This window comes from Papilio machaon, chromosome 4, assembly GCF_912999745.1.
Source record: "Papilio machaon chromosome 4, ilPapMach1.1, whole genome shotgun sequence".
NCBI classification, from domain to species: Eukaryota; Metazoa; Arthropoda; class Insecta; order Lepidoptera; family Papilionidae; genus Papilio; species Papilio machaon.
Window position 1 is genome coordinate 3,969,935 of NC_059989.1, and position 19,760 is coordinate 3,989,694.

General features: G+C 34.3%; 2 protein-coding genes across 3 annotated transcripts in view; both read right to left on the minus strand.

The window, feature by feature from the left end:
• The window catches only part of LOC106718567 (transcription factor Sp9), a 60,811-nt gene extending 52,000 nt beyond the window's left edge, over positions 1–8,811 (minus strand). For both annotated transcript variants that reach the window (XM_014512704.2, XM_014512701.2), the window contains exon 1: positions 8,681–8,811. In XM_014512704.2, coding sequence (XP_014368190.2) covers positions 8,681–8,722 — 42 coding nt within the window. In that variant the 5' untranslated portion in view covers positions 8,723–8,811. The remainder of the gene's footprint in view (positions 1–8,680) is intronic.
• Positions 8,812–10,500: 1,689 nt separating this feature from the next.
• Positions 10,501–11,808, minus strand: LOC106718568 (transcription factor Sp5). Its single transcript, XM_014512705.2, has 2 exons — positions 11,704–11,808; positions 10,501–11,521 (listed from the first exon to the last, which is right to left on the minus strand). Exons 1-2 carry the CDS (start codon positions 11,743–11,745, stop codon positions 10,517–10,519), a joined length of 1,047 nt encoding a protein of 348 aa, XP_014368191.1. The 5' UTR covers positions 11,746–11,808; the 3' UTR covers positions 10,501–10,516.
• Between the last annotated feature and the right edge of the window lie 7,952 nt (positions 11,809–19,760).

Sequence of the window (19,760 nt, forward strand, 5' to 3'; positions counted from 1 at the left end):
TCAGTTGCGAAAACACACTGCCAACGAATACTCTGTCTTTTAAAGGTAACATTAAATACATGAAAATGAAATCACCATATATATAAATTAATCTCGCAAACAAAACTTGTATCATTTATAGAAAATTACTATTTCTGTATGCGGTACTTCATACGGAATTTCTACGCTAAAGAACCTTGTGTAATAAGTTTTAATTGCCCCATCATTATGTCTATCCGTGTCCCATAGAAGCCTATGTCAGGTGTTATATGAAAAGGGATTTAAAACATTTCAATTATATTTCCGCTTTTCCAAATGGAAGAATAATTTTCAAGGAATACTCGAAGTTAAATTATTTTAAAATCGTCTTTGTCTATAATTACACGGTATAATTCTAACGGAATAAGTGGGCCAAAGGACATAATTGTACGGCTTATAGTTTGTAATTATAACTAGTCGGTGGGAAGAAAGGTGTCCGAGTTCGCGCGCTGCGCGATATAAGGGCGGGAAATCTTCGATTTCAATTGCGCTACGAAACTTTGTAATTAAAAAAATTATACAGGATTTTATAGCAAACCTTAAAATTGTCAGTTATAATAATACAATAGTGTTGGACTATTAAATCGATTTTGAATACGAATTACATTGGCGATTAGATATCTATCTTTATATATCTATCTTCTATATATATAAAAGAAAGTCGTGTTAGTTACACCATTTATAACTCAAGAACGGCTGAATCGATTTGACTGAAAATTGGTGGGCAGGTAGCTTAGAACCAGGAAACGGACATAGGATAATTTTTACCCCGTTTTCTATTTTTTATTCCGCGCGGACGGAGTCGCGGGTAAAAGCTAGTATTTCATAAATCATAGACACACGTGTGCTAGCAATAAATCAGAGGACGTTGTGTAATAATTAAAAATACGAAGTAAATTTAGGGAAGACGTTGTGTATAATTAATTTTTCCCTTTCCTCAGATGAATTGACGATGATTAGACGAGCTTAGCTGAGGTCGGCGCAACGTAAGGATGCTGATGTTTACGTTGTAATTATGTGTTCTCTATCTTAATGATCTTTTCACGACTGCAATACGACTTATTAATGTACTTTTAATTATTAAATATAATTTAGTAAAACTACGTAATTTAATATATGATAAGTTAAAAGGTATACAGTAATTTAGGCAGTCAGCCTTTAAATCTGGATGAATGAATGATAATTTCCCGTTCAAGTCTGTGTCACTATAACACTATTATTTACTTAAAGTTCTATATAAGTTGTAAATATTTTAGTATAAATTATAATAATCTGTTATCCTTTCCATCACACTATCATTGTAATCTATCCGCATTGCGATTCAATTTTTATACCCATTATTGTGGCCAGCAATAAATCAGTGTTTTCTTTGTTTTTTTTTTCGCACTTCCTCATGATCATGGTTATATGAAAATTATAATAATTGTGGTGGTCATAATTACGTGATGTAATTTAAGAGCCAACGATATGTAGCGGTCAATGTGAATTTATGTAAAATATCGCGCAATAAATTAACATTTTACAAGTTCGCCCCGTAGCAGTCGCGGTATCTCTGCTTAGGATCTGACTCGTATCAGAAAATTGCTCGCAATGACGATCACCCCTGCGATGGTACAATAAATTCGTATTACTTTTAGACTTTCTACACTTCCTATTCTAACCGTCTTAAACAGTTTATGTGATATTCCACGATACCTGAAGAATTAAGAATTTTACTCAATATACTATGGTTGTATACTGATGCTTGTTGTCTTATACTGAAATTTGGGCAGTCACTTTGAACACCAAATTAAGGAGGCAAACAATGCGGAGTTTCTGCATGGTATTCATAGTAAAACCAAGTTAGGAATATTGGTCAAAAGTTGCTAATAAATATTTTATGTAGGGATAAGAGAACACATACCGTTAAGTTTTAAAATGGCAGCCATGTAAGTACGTACAAGGTAACGTAATTTAGGTAGAGCTTGCGCGAGATGAACCAAACGTTCATGAGTGGAGCTTTTGCACTGGGCTATAAATGTTTTTGGCATATGGCGAAATTAATTTTAATCTTTCCGTTCATTTAATAAACTAGTAGACGATGATTTAAAATATGTAGGTAATTCGCTAAAATTATTGATAAAAATATTATCATACCAACTTTATCTTTTATAGCTTATAATTATTAATAACGTTATGAATATTAATACTTAATTGAACAGCAAGTGCATGCAACATTGTGAACACTGTATCATTATAAAAATAATAACATTTAATGACAAAATCGGTTTAATTTCTTTTAAATCGTTAGTTCGTTAATCGAGTCACGATTTAATGAGACGCATTCGATAATCTGCTGAGCATAGTTCACCAGATATTGGTCTGGGCAACGCGTTGTGGTTTTTAAATGTACTACATTCTTAGTATGATAATGGTATTCTTGACATATTTTATGTAATGCAGGCCCGAGGCGAGCCGGCCGACACTATGTCTAATAAATTTATGGCCCTTCATTTTCATGTTGATCGTCGATCGAAATTATAATCGACATGCTCGGGGCGCGGCGCGACTCGCCAAATACAACTCTCAATGTACATCTTTGGACTTATAAAAGAAGTTGCAGCATTTATTATTCGTTGACAAGTGTCAAACTCTTTAAAATAAACATATGTCTTCCACCACTTGAAAAATATCATTATATTGCCTACAATATCGTACTGTATAAGAATCTTAATTATTTATCTTAACGATTATTATCTCAGTTCAAGAATAATGAGAGAAATATGTGTTTATACAAGGATTAGTTTTCATATAAGACTTTAATACGTCCCCCACAAATACTTATATAAAATCCATCCTATAATTATTATTAAATGACTTATATATTTGACGGTAAAAAACATAAACCCTGCTGAATAGCAGACGATAAAAAGAAGTGCATAAATGTCAAACAAGCACAGGAACTACGGAAACAGTGCGCAGTGCTTGCTGCCTAATGACGTGGAAATATCGAGACAGCGAGAAAACGCATGTTATGATAAACCGAGGGTGACTGTAGATTCACTGGTCTATGTGTATGCAATAAATTACCATTTAAATACTATTTATAAAACAATTTAAAATTAATAATAAATGAAATGAAAACGGCTACCCTAATGCATATAATGTCTCACGAAAGTTTAATTAATTTAATTATGAATAAACATACATCAGTAGCACTTCGATACATTTTTTCTTCAACCTAATCACATTACTTAAATCACTGTTTACTGCATTATGTAGACTTTTAAACTAATGTCGAAGCAAAACTAAATTCGATTATATTCCACAATTTATTAGAAATATTCACAAAATCAAGTAGCGCTAGTAATTTATCAGTATCTCTATTTCCGGCACGTGCGTAGTTTTGCAACTTCTCCGAAAAAAAGAAAAACGACACTTTTATGGTAATAGTTCTATTGAAACGGAGAAAAAATATGTTTAACGACAAACTTACTTGTACAGGAAATGGACTCCTTTAGGGATAGGAAAGTAGATTTATAAGCTTTGTAACTATAAAAAAATCCATAATAAATATTTTTATCTTTTGGAATTCATTCAAATTCACACAATTAAATTAAAAAACAATAAGATAAAATCGATTAAAAGTTATACAGGTATTCTTAGAAATGATCTTTTTTTTTCAGAATAAAAAACAATTAATTATGTAAATAATCTTTTGTTTTTGCACTTACTTTGCTAAGGCTCGATTACTAGTTTACAAAAAAAATATGTAGTAAAGAAAAACGATACCTGAATAATGTTTTTGGTTTACTCTTTTCACTTCAAATAAAAGAAGCATGATAGATGTTAATTCAATTTGTTTAGATGGTATAACGAAGAAAACAAATTGTGGCCCATTCACGAGCATATGAAGAACCTGTTGCGTAGGGTGTAATTATGAGATGCCTCGGCTGCTCCGTAAGCCTGTGACGTCATTCAACCGGTCCTGTTGACATCACCAATGGCGGCGAGTCTGGGCGCGATTGGACTAAACATTTCGATTTTCTCTCATTGAATCTCAATTATGTTTTATTTTTATGTATCTAATATAAATATGTTCAAATATGGATTTGTATGAAAATAATTCAAGTATTTTTAATTCTATTTATTCGCTGCAAATCGCAAAGTTTACCTTTATTTAAATGTCCAACATTTTGGAACGAAATAAAATAATTTATACTGTTATATATAACCTTGATTAATCCTTACAAGAACCATCCTGAAATAAATTTATAAAAATAACTGGGATTTTTTTTTCTAATAAAGTAATTATAGACTCTATATTATAAAAGGTAAGGTAGAGTTTCCACTACCGTAAATACATTCGTAAAAAACATATATCCAACCTTATCATAATCTTTGAAAAATGAAAGATAACAATATGTTTCATAAGTGAAAACCCACATTCAAATATATATTAATAAATCTAAATTTAGTTGAAGTGAGTGAGTTAACACGGCCATCAACCTTTTCATTCCCTACCTAATGATGGACCGTATTTATTTGTAATGTGATGTATAATTTTATTGACACTAAGTACAGGCGGACAGGTAATTGTACGATTAAATTAGCATAGAGAAGCACGCGAAAACACATGTATATGTAACAAACATGATGTCCGGTTGTAACGTTTTAAATATCAAAATATTAGTCAAATATTCTATCTGAAATTACAATCTTGGATTTAATGAGTGAATTAATTGGATTGCGGATTGGATGCCGGCCATGGCAGCCATAATTGCTCGAACTGGTTTTGAGTTCGAAGCACGTACAACTTCTGTTCCTGAGCTAAAAGATTTCTCTTTACCGAGAACTATCTTTTTTTATTTCTATTTTATTTTTAAATGTATCATGTACCAGGAATGTCAGATTCAACAGTACCTAAAAATACAAGTAAATGTCGTCTCATATAATAAAACAACCTGTATAAATTTCATAGTTATAAGGTTAAAGTTAATCACGTAAGTGTTTACCTAGAACTAGTCGTAATTGAAAAAAATATGTCTGCCACGGGTAATCATAATCAATTATTTTACATTAAAGTATCTACAGAATATAAAGACCGTCACACTTACATTATAAATAACCACTTATGTTTTTATATTAATTATTTATTTAATATCTTTAAGATATAACGATAATGGCCGCCATGACAAAACCGGCTTGGAAAAAAATTAGACCGTTTAGGAAAAATTTATTGAACAACATGTTTGAAACTATAATTATACAGAAATAATTCATGTTGAATAATTGCTTATTACTTCCATTTGTTTTTCTATATGTCTGCAGTTGTAGGGCGTGAAAATTAAATTTTGTACCTACATAGTGTGGTGCTAACTTTTACGACGTACATTAATTTTCACACGTTAAAGGTTATTGCAGATAATTATCAAAATTGATATGTTTAATGCTTAAAGGTTAAGTTTGTTTTAATAAGGTAACAAATATTTGAAGAAACAATTACAATTTTTATAATAAATTCTTGTATCATAACTTCATTAGGTTATTCAACAAGACTACGAACCGTTGCCTCTCTGATAAAATACAATAAACACTTTATCAATCCTGGTACTCTACCAACAAATTATCCATAGCCTAACATCGTATTAACAAATTATTTGGTACGTTAAATACAGTAAACTGGAGCGAATTGATGTATAGCACTAATCACCGTTAGCAGGTGTTTATTATTTTTTAGTCGCGGCTGTCACGCTTAAACGGCGCGCTGGTATACGTTCTTATCTAAATGTCAAGCGGCGCCGGAGCATACGCACGCACCGAGATGTGTACACTCCGCAAAGTTAATGCGAAATAACTAGCATTTGGGAGAAGTCCGCCTGCCGTGCTGCGTGGTGCGCGACGGAAGCCTGTCACAGGTGCAATTACACGTACCGAGAATCGACATTAGTTTGCAGCGGTTTAAACTATTTATGTGCGGAATAAGAGCGTCGGCGTATCTACGTGGAAACGGCGATCGCACGCATCTCTCATTATGCACTTTAGAGCAATTTGAGGAGCAGAAAAAGTCGAACGAGTCGCATCGCGTGGTCAATTAAAAGCTCGATACGCGAACGCTCGCGCCAGCAACGGTGCTACGCGGTAGGCTCGCTTCAATTGCCTATATCCTGCTATCCAGATTAAATAATATACAATCTAATGATACGTAATGACTAAGTACTACTTTGTTACACTTTAAATTTCCAAAAAAAAATGGATAAACAAATATGTACATAATTAATTTTACTTTAGTAACAAATATTTCTAGATTTAATAAAGTAAAATACTTAGTAGAAAACTATAAATCAATAATAACATTAAGAATAATTTTTTTTCGTTATTTATTAATTCATCTCCTACTTAATTCATTTTGAGATTTAAAAATCCAGAATACCTGTGGAAAGTGAACAATGGTCGTAAGTTTAAATCATTGTTATCCTAAAAATATTTTATGACAAACTTACACAAATTTCATTAAAACATTTTTTTTCTTTAAAATGAATAAATAAGCCTGAGTAAATAAAGTCTTTCTTGTAGCTATGATCTAAGTTAATCTACTAACATCAAACACCTGAGCTTTGAGATTCCCTCGTGACTTGTAACCTGTCTTAGAAACTGCGCCCACGCACCCTCCAGTAAACTTAGACCACCAATGGAACCAGTTTAAGATTACTCTGAAACTTTTATGGTACAATTTCTGAATACAGTTTTTTTTATTTATAACTATTAAAATCTTTAGGTAATTAATAATATTAATTTGATAACTGATAAATGTCTTATTTTTAAATATATATTTCTTTATTTAAATTGTAAAAAAGAAAAACTTTTTAATTTATAATGTAAATAAATAATTAACGAATAAGAATAATTTCTACCCTATTAATGATGAACTTACGTTAATATACTTTTATAATTAACAAAAATATTTAAAATTGTTCCACTTCCACTAATAAAGAACTTTCTTCCAATTATACCATCTTTACTGTTCTTTGCTGTAGAAAAAATATTGTTCAGCTTTCGTCCAGTAAGTATTATAACATTCAAACGAGAAATAAAAGACTGTTCCCTAATAATCTGCAAATAAAAGCCAGGCCTGCATTCCCCTAATTTAAATGCCACCGTAAAGCAAAAGTTTGAAATAAGCGAATAATTAATGATTACTAAAGACTGGAGCCAAATCGATTTCTATAATAATTCGTCTACTAATGACGTTGAGGCGGAGAGAAAACAATAGACAAACCAGCAACGGATTCATTGAGCGAACGAGCCTACAAGTCGAGCATCAATCACCTAAGACGAAGGTGCAGCGAAAACACTGTTAGTTTTGCCGCCGAATTATTAATTACATTCTAACAAAAAACTCACACGACGCCGAAACACATAAATTTGTTCCTTTTTGACCGCACAAAGGGGCCGTGCGGCGCGCGGCGTAGCAACGCTAAAGAGATTGCCCGCGCCGACACCGCCGTCACGGCCGACGCGGCATAATTTTTGGCGCCAGTAGTCCTGCCCTTAGATTAAACTAATATGAAAAGGAAATTGAGTAGAAAATGGATGAAGGCTCTATGTGTCATTAAGGATTCGTTACGGCGCTCGAAAGTGCCGGCGCGGCCTTTATTTATTTGACTTTATTTAATTGAATTAACATTTCAGTAGTTTTACGACCTGCCAGTAATGTTCGTGGCTAATGTAATGGACAATAACAATAACATTTACGTCGCTGTGATAGGGTTCTTGATTTACATTAGACTTTGTTTATTTTTTGTTTTCAAAGTTTTTGTTACCATTTTTGGTTTCTGATTTCAGAATTGAAAAAAAAAAAAACCTTTTAGGCCTACGTTTTAATAATAAAAATACAACCCTGTTAACGATAATGAATAATATTTTGAATTTCTATATTTAACTTTCGAATCTGAACACTATAATGAAAATATAGGTTTTTGTGAGAGTTGCACGGAGCGTTTTAGTTCGGGTCCACTAGAATGGGCGAGGGAGGTCGCCATGAATAGTAATAGAGGTTAGGTTAGGGGACGGAGTCTGTCGTGAGTTATACCGCTTATAGCGCGTACTAAATCGACAATACCCGAGGGCGCTTTGCGCTCTCCGGCCAACAGGCTGTTGTATAAACTAACCTAACCGGGATGGGATATGTTATGTTGATTGGGAATCTGTGCCGTGAACAATTGCCGGTGCACTCGTGATGGCTTTATTAACCTCTCTAGGTGGGTGGGATTCTTCGTTTATTTTTCGTTTTTTATTATTCGATTTCAGAATTGATGTTTTTCTTTGAGTAAAAGTGGAATACGTAGGTAAGTACATTTTCTATATAAGGTAAGGTTCATTTTTAGTTTTTTTTTTAATGATCTGTGTCGAAAAGATTGACACACCTTCTTCCACATTCATACATCTATGCATACATGCACATCGGTTTCGGGTGCTCTTAATAGGTGTGGTCAAACTGGCTGTATAACCCTTAAGTTGTGCAAATGCTATTTGAATTGTGTTGTTTCAAATTCAGCAACTTGGCGTCCAATAGAATCAAGGAATGGTTTTTGGGTATGTTAATGTCAGACCTATAGATGGTCGAGGCAGGTGTTAGGGAGACGGAGAGGATGTTAGTCGGGGTGCTGTTTGCGGGACTCACATTCATGAGCAGGTCCGGCGAGTTGGAGGGCTTGCCGCTCATGGCGCCGGCGCTGGCGCATGTCACACTCACTCACGGCACTCGGCACTCGCGAGGCGGCGGAGCGCGGGCGTGCGGCGTGCGGCGACGTGCGGCGTGCGGCGGCGTGCGGTCTGCGTGCCGGCGGCGAGCGCGACTGCCGCGCCGGCCCCCACTCGCCACGCAGCCCCCACCGCTACCGGCTGCCTCATTTCTCACTATAATTTGCGTGTTGCTCGTTTTTTACCATTATTACTGCCTCGTTTTGTTTTACGTATTATCGAGTGCATCCCGCTCGCACCGGCCGCCATGCACGCCGAGCGCCGCCCAGATAATAGCCGCGCGCAATTACGTCGCGGCCGCAGCGCCTGCCGCGCGCTACGCACCCCGCCATCTGTTGACGAGAAGCCAACACTGATCTAACATACTACAGTACATAATCTCAAAGCGATCGGAGTAAATAAAAACAAAGCAAGTTAATAAGCTACCGATTACAATCTTTGTAAATCAATATCAATTATTTTGCATTTTGAGGTCAGTTAACTTTTACACTAATTGAGTACAGTCAATATTAACCCTACAACAAACTAACCACATACAAAAACAAACAGTTTTAAGTTTTTTAACTACATCGACAGAAAGAACGTGTCCTACAGATAACTTGGAAATATGCTTACTCAAACCTAATGACCTTAATGAACCACATAGTCATAACTGAAAAATAAAAAGGACAACAGAGGATCTGTTTTAAAATCGTAAATTTAAAGACAAAGCTTAGGAACTGCTTGAGATTAAATTGTAGTAAACCTTAGGTATCAGTGGCAAATTATCCAATTACTTGACCCCACATAAAAAAAACTTAAATTTTCTTACTTATTGATTCTTAAGAAAAAAATCATAATTACAACTCGTACTTTACATGAACATTCTTCTCAAATACTCGTAATATTTATTTCACAATTTCTTTTTAAAAAACTGAACATTTATGTTTTATTTTTTTGAATATTTGTGTAAAGTTTAGAACCCCCTTTGTCCTTATTTGATCTCATTTCATTTTTAAGATATATAAAATATTACTTTGCATCTGTTATATTTTTCATTTTTAGTAAGTACCTAAGCGTAATTTTTACTTAAGACTGCGACTCACGGTAGAAAAGATTATGTTTAATTGCCAAGTACATTTAACATAATACTTGAAAAAGGGGAACGAAAATGTGCTATTTACTTTTATATACAAGATGAAAAAATATGTAAAACGCCAATATTGATATAATTTTTTTCATGGAAAAGACATAAACGAGCAATCGCACCTTTGTACTACATATGATACCTTTTATAGTTAAGTCTTTAAGAGTACGTTTGTTATAAAAAAGAAAATATTGTTCTTTACACATCAAAAACTATTTGATATTTCCTATTCGATTTTATGTCTATAATTTATTTATTCGTTTTAGAATCTGAATTAAGGTTGTTATGATGACGGCAATTGCCGATAAATAAAGTGATGTAAAACAAGTATGTAATTAAAAAGTATTTTTAATATGTAAATTTTTATATTATTTAAAGTTAACGTTATACGAAATATAGGAAACAAAACAAAAAAATATGTTTCAATCATTTTATTTTACATGAAAATATATTTGAAAAATAACATTAACCCTCACCTACGAACTTTTTAAGGCATAACTTGGCAATACATCACATTAAATCGTATGGTAACTTAACAAAAACTTTCAACATTAACTTGCCAATGTTCAAGAAATATTTACATAATGACTGTCACTTTAGAAACATGCTGGATCACATTGAAAGGCACTTCTATTGTCCAATAGCAACTGGTGGTTGCAAATTGTAATGCCCGTGAAACATCGTGTAGTTATTCTTCGCGGCGCACTGATAGCTTCCCAGGGGAGCAGGGTACTGTTGGTAGAATCGATGATCCCGCATAGAAGTTCTCCCATAAAAAGCGTCCTGGTGAACTTCCGGGTACCAGCCATTAGTAGGTACACCGCTACTACCGAATACCGCACTGGTGTTATAAACATTCACAGGATTCGTGGGCGCGCCGAGTGCACCGTAACTCAATGTAGCTTGCTGCTTTTGATCTCCGGGAACAGTTGCGGGAACACTACCGTAATTAGTACTGCCAATAGATACAGAAGGTACTGTTTCATTCTGCATTATTCCGTTTTGTTCTTTTTCATTCTTGGTTGTCTCTTCTTTATCGTCTTCTTTCGTTTTCTTAGTTTTTCGTGATGTGTTCGCGTGAGTCTTCACATGTTTCGCCAGATGATCAGATCGCATGAATCTCTTCGAGCACAATTGACATGCGAATCTCTTTTCACCGGTGTGCGTACGGAGGTGTCTCTGCAGCTCGTCGGAGCGGGTGAATCGTTTGCCGCAAAAGAGCCAATTGCAGACGAAAGGTCGCTCACCGGTGTGCCACCGGAGATGTGCCTTTAGATGCGAAGTCTTGCCATACACTTTGCCGCAGCCGGGCACGTGACAGACGTGTTCTCTTTTGGAGCCGTCTTTCCCGTAGTTGGGGCCGAAGCCAGCAGCCTCCGTAAGGCAATTGGGACACCGGCACTTAGCGCAGCGTCTCTGTAGGTCACGAGCATCTTCGGCGACAGCGGCGGCGGCCGCAGGCGGCCAATAGGCGGGGTACTGCGTGGCGTAGTGCGGCAGGTCGCGCCAGCCTGGTGGCGCCGCCCCGCACCATGCGCCTGAGGACGCGCTGCTGCACGTTGACAGATCCGAAGCGGGTGACAGCGTATCTCCCCGACCGTATCCACACCCATAGCCACCCATCATATTCATCATCTGTAACAATCACTTACTTTTAACAACTTACACTTATTTCAGCTATATTCAATGATTTAATGGGAATTAGAATTTAAAACACCATTTTCTTTTTAACTCTATAAAAGTTTGAAATTACTGTCATTAAAAATAAATTAAATACAATGAAGCGGCTAAAAGAAGGCGTGGGCGGGCGGACGAACCTGTTGCGAGGGCGCGGGCGCGGGCGGGTCCACGTACTGCATGCCGGCGACGGTGGTGACAACGTTACGCGATCGAAACTCTCAACTGGATAATTACAGGGCGGCGCACCGTTCGCGCCGAGACGTTTTTAATAACTGGCTTGGGATAGACGTAACGAGCGGTTGTCACCTCGCCCCGGCCCCTCGGGCGCCCCTCGGGCGGCGCGCGCGCACCCCGGCCCGGAGAGACCCCCCGCGTACCCCGCACACCCCGCGCGTTCCCCGCCCGGCGCAGCCTTCGACACACCTCGCCCCGCCCGTGAATTATGACTCTACGACCCGAAATCTTATGTGAAAGCAACACGATTGAAAAGCAACGCCGACACTCAAAGGTTACGTTTACACTTAATTTGACACAACAACAAGGCTTTGTTTTCAGTCCTTACCTTAGTTAAGTTTTGTAGCAAGTGTTACGTACATAGTATCTAACATTGGTTATACATATACATCTAATAAAGAAACATCAACCACACCAATAATATAATCGGGCGTGAGCCCGTAACCCAGAGGGGTAGGCAGAGACCACAGACCTCCATTTGTTGCGATCCTGACACACCTCTCTCGCTTCAAACATTTCAACAAATTCTAGGTATGTTGTAAAATCTACTTTGTATTTTTATCTTAATCTATACATATTAATAAACTTGGAATCTCTTTATGTAATATTGGAAAAATCATATTTCGTGAACATAGTGTATGTGCGTTGCCTATAACGAAAAAGCATTTTTTTGTCAGTATTTCTGTTCACAAATCCGAGTTTGTACCGGATAATCACCGAAAGTGCTGGACCGATTTTGACTGCACTTTTACTGGAAGATAGCTAATACTATTTTAATTAATTCCGCGCTGTCGAGTTCGCGGGCAATCACTAATTTAAAATAATAACACGATAGTAAATATAGTTATTTTCTTTTATAACAGGATTATTAGTTGTTTACAGGAAGTTTACGGCCTTTTTAGACACATACCATGTTTTCAATAATTGAAAAACTTATATTGTTAAATTTACGTACATAAAAGTTTTAGTACCAACTTGTTACATAACTGCTTTGTAGAATCAATTGTCTCGCGCAGTATTTCTACTAATCTTAGAATCGCGAGTATGGTCTTTTCTTAGACTACAGGATTATTCTCAGTCAGTTACTGATATAGAGTTGAAAATGCGCCGCCAATCAAATACAACGGCGGTGTAGAGGTCGTGTGGTTTTTGCTTCCCTCAAATCATTTGACAGATAACAACAGAGGTATTCTATTTGTCAATTTTTGTCAATGTAGCATCTTGATTATTTAGTTCCTCCACTCCTTAATACTTGGTAACTGAGATTATGGTAACCCATTTAAACTCTTTTTATGTTGTAAATCTTCACTTCCGACACTAATCTATGATAACAATGATGATTGATTGTTAATATCTGTAGACATTTAGTGTTGTACCCATTCTTTTAATATTCGATCCATTATGAAAAACGAAGCTTAATGGCTCACCTGAATAATGTATATCCCGGATATATATTTAATGTTTCATTAATATTTTTAACTTGTTATATACACTTTATTGTCAGAATATTTTATAAAATATTCAAACGAATATAATTATATACATCTATCTCTCTCTAACGGAGCAAAGACTATCTCTTCACAGACTATTTATTTATTGTTTTTCTTTCCAAACTCCCAGGCGCATTAATGTTTTTAATTTTGTTCTCTATTTCGGTCGGCAGTTCGCTGCTGACGTATGATTTATGCATATTCGAGCGGGGCCAAACCTTTAATTACACGTTGTTAAAATATGGCAGTTTGTTAAATCGTTTGCCTTGCTCGCTTTTGTTTTACCGCTCTCTCGCACCGATCAGACTATGTTACCTTTTCTTATTTAAAAGATTTCTTTAATTGTATTCCCATACAGATGTAAGATAAGACGGACTTATGACAATAATAAGTTATTAGTATGCCTTGAGAACTGTGGATGACCAATAAGTTGTTAACTAAAAATAATACGCAAAGCGTCAGTTTGAAATTTCATGTTTAGTGTTTATAATATTAAAATACACTTATCTTTCGTTTTAATTACCTAATTTTACGATTGTATTCCTGTACCATTTAAAATTGCCGCTACGTTATCTACGAATTAAGCTAGCTTGATTCAAGTCTTTGATATAGAGGATCAATTCTCAAAGAATGATAAGGTTTTAAGAAGAGCGACGAAATAGTTATCAGACGTTCTTACGGTGAAGGAAAACATTGTGTTGCAACCTACACATCAGCGAAGAAATTCAAAAGATATGTATGAAGTCAACCAACCTGCACTTGGCCAGCGTGGTTGACTATGGCCTAGTCACCCTGACTTAGTGTAGGCTCCAAGCCACTTAGTGGAAACGTATAGTGTGCTGATGATGACAAAACAGTTCGATACTTCGAGTAACTATATATTTCTTACTCTTTAAGACATCACTTTAGTCATGGTCAGACTAGAAATAAGAAGATAAAATCTCTTTGACAAAATACTCTAACTTCAGTGTATGCATGTCTACTTACTAATTTACTTCTGTGGATATATAAAAAAAGGAAAACATACAATAAGTATCTTAACAACTTAACATTATCTACGCTTACTCCTTTTGAAAATCACAAATGCAATAACCTGTCGACAAGCTTGTTAGACCATAGAACAATAGAGATCGATGTTTGGCTTCGCACAAAACCCGACAGCTTCTGTGCCGACGCACAAAGGCCACATGTAGCGGACAATGACGGCTACTAATGTCCTATGATCGTTCGCCTCACGCCATAAATCTAACATGCCATCCACTGTCTTTATGCCAAAAAAAAAACTTTGACAAACCATCGCATTGACAGTGAAAACGACGGACAATCATAGTGCTTCTGTATTACAAGTCATAAAACCTTTTTTTATTTATTAATGCGTATTATGAAGTGTATTTGTTCTGTTATTCTTTTATCTAGTTGGCGAACTATTGTTAAGAAAGATTTTTTAGTGCAAACGAAATTTTATTGCTTCAGTCTGTCTGATATTTTTTAGGTTCTTAGCTTCGAGTCTGATGTGAGACATTTGCCGCTGAACGAACCCTTCTTACAGACATCAAGATCTGTAACATCGAAAAGTTCCAAGTTCGAGTCACGCTTTATATTTATTTATTGTGAAAAGTAAATGCGATGTGAAAGTTAATCAAAAATTATTGTAGCTACATATATGACAAATTATTAGAGGAGTAATCAGCTTATCATCTTACAAGATACAGCAAAAAAAAACTATAGCGATCGCCCACATCTTTACTATAAAATCTTTTTCAGTTGTCCATGCAGCGGCACACTTCCGCTCAGTAGTCGGATATTTTACACTAATTACTGGTTTCGTGTGTCGTGGGCGGGTAATTGGTTCGATCGAGCGTTGTTGTCCTTCACTTCCTGTCTTTTGGCGTTCCGACTCATTCAGCTCAATTCGCTTTATTGAGATTTGTACAAAATACCGGCGATGGTGTCGAGTTGCAACCATTGTAGAGCGCCCGCGGCACCCACGGTTAGATGAATGCAACACCGATCTATGCAATTGATATTTAAAAAAATAACATGGTAAAGACGAACGGTTAAGATAAAAGATTAATTTAAAAGATAATAAAGACTGACTCTATTTCTCTAGGTTACTAATTACATTATTTAATTTAGGCGATTTATAATTTCTTTTGGTGCCGTTTTATTTGTTGAAATGATTTGTATGAGAGACGTAGGCAGAAATAGTCACAGCTCACGTTCGATTACATATTTATAATAATCCCAGTTGTCCATGACTTCGATCGCGCGAAATAAAAATAAAATAATTAGTAATAATTATAGCATATGTCACAGGTTCAGTAGTTTCGGAGTCTATTCAATGCGAACAAACAATCATACCTTTCTTTTTTACCTATAATATTAGTATATATAATCTAAGCAGCTTACGGTTAATCTTGCCTATATAGGTCTAGATTTATTAGTGGGCCTAAGACCTAAAATTGATCAATTAATTAGAAATTGAATATTTTAAGTTTTTTTTACATTATAGAAAATTTTAAAGAAAGGTGTAATTTGAATCCACAAAATATTTAAATCAATTTTTTTAATAAAAAGGTGATCACAAAGTACAATTGAGGAAAAATGATCTTTACATTGCAATATGTGTTTTGAAAAAAAGGAAGCATAACTTAAAAAGCTCGTATGTATCTATAAAAGCTTTGTTAAGAAACGGACGCGAGTGTTATCTGATCGGAATTCCGCACGATTTTGTGCAAGTGGAAGGCAAGGAGTGAACATTGGTGTGTCGTCATTGTCAAAGTGTAACAAGATATCCCCAAGTACCTGTTCGCAACAATAAGTGACGTACAGGTTCGCACTCCAAAGAACAGCTTTTGTAAGCCTTTTGTAAGCCAACATCAGTGTTAAAATTTTGTAAAAAAAAAAATATAATATGATTTTAACGCATCGCTAAAAAACGTGACATCGTGCGAACTTACACAATTTTAAAAATGTTTCTCAGTGCAATCTTTTATAGCCAATTGGCTATAAAACATTTTTACTACTTAAGTTGCAGATGTATGTAGTTGACGGGATTGTTAAAATTTTTAATCTATATGATATAGTAAAATCATCTTCAAATATTATTTATTAATTAGTTAATCAAATCAACGAAAATGAAAGAATAATCATGACAAAGTTTACTTTTACAAAACTTCACAAGGATATCAATTCGGTTACAAAGTAGGTAAGAAAATTCCGCGTAGCGCTGGCGCCCCGTCGAGTGGCGGCGGTCTTCAAACATACTTCTTTCTAAACACTGACAGCCGAAATTGCCCTTCATAACTAAAATCGGCATCTCGGGCGCAGTTTGTTTAACACAACACATCTTTTTGGCAAAGATATCTGAGACAGTTAATGCCGCATTTGACACTCCGCAAATCGGACTCGACTCGACGAGGCTATGAAATGTTACCATTTTTTTTGTCAACATGTGCTTATGTCATAAAATAAGTTCGCGTATCTATTTTGTTTTGTTGCATTTAGTTGTTTTCATTTAATTTCATATTGAAATATTTTTAATAAGAGAAAATGTCGCTGAAAACTTTTTAAATGATTATTTGGTTTTCCTAATTTCTACTCAGAATAGGCTTAAAACAAAAGCCAATCCGTTAGTAATGAATGATGCCAGATATCATAACGTTTATTTACTACCAAAGAAAAATTACATCCACAACCGTGGGGTTTTCGCGTAGCTTTCTACCTCGTACTTCCGCGTTGTGGAATAGTCTGTCCTCGGCGGTATTTCCAAATCGCTAAGACTTAGGGTCCTTCAAGAATCGAGCGTATCACCATCTCAAAGGCCGGCAATGCATCTAAGATTCCTCTGGTATTGCAAATGTCAATGGGCGTAGATGAACACCTTGGTGTTCCCGCTACTCGTTTGCCCCCTTCTCTTTTAAAAAACATTAAAAATGTTGTGATTTCAAATAAAAAACATGAATTCAAAGTTCAAAAATTTATTACGCACACGACTCAATAACATACACATTTTGTACATTTTACGTTCATACAAATATAGATAATAATAAGTAAAGATAATAAGGACTTTTGTGATTTTACTAGAAAATACAGACAAAATATATATTCATTGAACGATAATTATAATAACTAAATTACAAAATAATAACCAGATAGACTGTCTTAAAAAAAGAACTTGTTACTTTTTCTGTAATAATTCCCTAGAAACGTAAATAAAAAACGCCGATGAGAAAAAATGAACTAGAAAATACTAGGCAGATTATTCAAAAAAAAAAAAATTAAGGGATCCGAAAAAGTTGTAAAAATGGAAAATATGTTGTGCAATTCATGAAAAGTTATTTTACGTATATACAATAAATTACAGTTGTAATATATAATCACAATAAACAGCAATACACTAATAAATTAACTAAGGCTTCACTCATGTACGATCGCACTGAGTGCGAGAAGCGACGCGACCGAGAAGTTCTCAAAATAAACACTCGCCCTGAAGATAGAACCCCGACAAGTCCGAAACTAATCGGTGCCGTTATTGAACGATCATATGTGACTTAAGTCGTACTTAATTAATTTATTACTATATTTCACGAAAGATTAAGCAATACACTATATTGTATATCAAATAGACTGAACTAATCCAAAAAAACATTGCCCGTATTACAAGTAGTAAGTACATTAACATGTAGTTGAATTTTCAAAACTTAGTTTATAATTATGTCAATAAAGAAAAAAAATGTATTAAATCTTCTATTCCTATTAGGTTAAAAATAAGTTTCTGAACTTGAATAAATACAAGAAAGCATTGAATATTAAAAAAAATTGAATAAGACATATTAAGATTATAGATTTGCATTGTGTAGTATATCAAATCACCAAAACTGAGAATTATAGTACTTTATATTTTAATACGATGTTACTTGTAAGCTTAATAGAGCGTTATGGGAAATTAGAACTATATAAATATACTAATTAGTGAAAATGCAATCTTATACAAAAATTCCTTATATTTAATGTAAAATGAAACGACTATAATTACAACTATAATATATCAATTTAGACTAAATATTACGAAAAGTGATCAAATAAACGACTTTAATAAACTTGCTAAAATAAATACTAAATAAGAATAATGCTTTGAAATATTGGTTATTAATTTTGTTAATTATATTTTGTTTTAATAAATATTGTTAATTTTCTTCAGAGTTATGAAGAATTTGTGATATTATTAAAAACTAACAGTTGTCCGCGACTTAAACCGCACAGAATTAAAAGATATAGTAATTAATATAGCCTGCGTCACCCGGATAGTGTAGCATACCAACAGTAAAAGAATTTTTCAAATAGGTATAGTAGTTTCGGAGCCTATTCAATGCTAACAAACATACAATCAAATATTTTTTATATTATTATAGATGAAATTTAGAAAAAAAAAACATAATCTACATAAAAACATACTGGGGAATTTTAACACGATAAAAATATCATTTAAAATAAATAACTAAATTGTATGATTCAGTTAGGGATTTGATGTTTTAAATAATACGCGTGTGAAATACGAACCTCAAGGTTTTTTGTTAGCCTCGAGTTAGGAAAAAAAAAATTTGCATCCTTTACAAACCCGTGTGCCCTCATGTCTCATGTTATTGCGTGTGGGTACTATCTCCATATAAGTACGAATGTATAAAAAATGTATCAATCATACTTATTATTTAAAAAAAAAACACTATATAATCTGTGACAATACGATTTGGCTCACCACTATATTCCTTAGCCCACTTGAATTTTGCTTTTAAGTTTGACGTATTTTTTTTGTTTTACAATAATAAGCTAACATAATTATAGAAAAATTAGATTATGTCTGTTTTGCAAGCGTTTTGTTTATAATATGGCGTATTTATTTAAAAAAAAATAATATTACTGCAAAAATCGTGATCAAAGCTCAACATACATTAGAACTTTTGCTTAAGGTAAGAATAATATTCATATTTTTTATACATATAGTAAATTCATTACTGTTATTTACTTGATTAGGATCATATATATATATATAGAAAAAAAATTGTATCTTTGTCCCCTAAAGCTTAACCAATGTAAAGATTCTGATGAAAATGTTGGTAATGGCGACATTTTAGAATAAATGAATTTATTTCCTCAGCTCATAGTCACTTGTATCAGAATAAGTCATAAATATAATTGAAATTAGTGACGCTAAAAAAAAAAAAATTGAGAAAAAAAACATTACAATCAATTGATATCAAACACTTTTACATTTATGTTTATATTTTTATTTTTAAAACGTGACACTAATAAAATATCAATGTATAATTCAGTTAGGTTTATTCAAGTAGTTATATTACTTGCATTTCTTGATATCAACTTTTTCATACAAGTTATTTCATCTGTACATCACAAGTTACAACCGAAATGTTCAAATTAAAAAAAAACTACTATATGGTATTAAAATAACA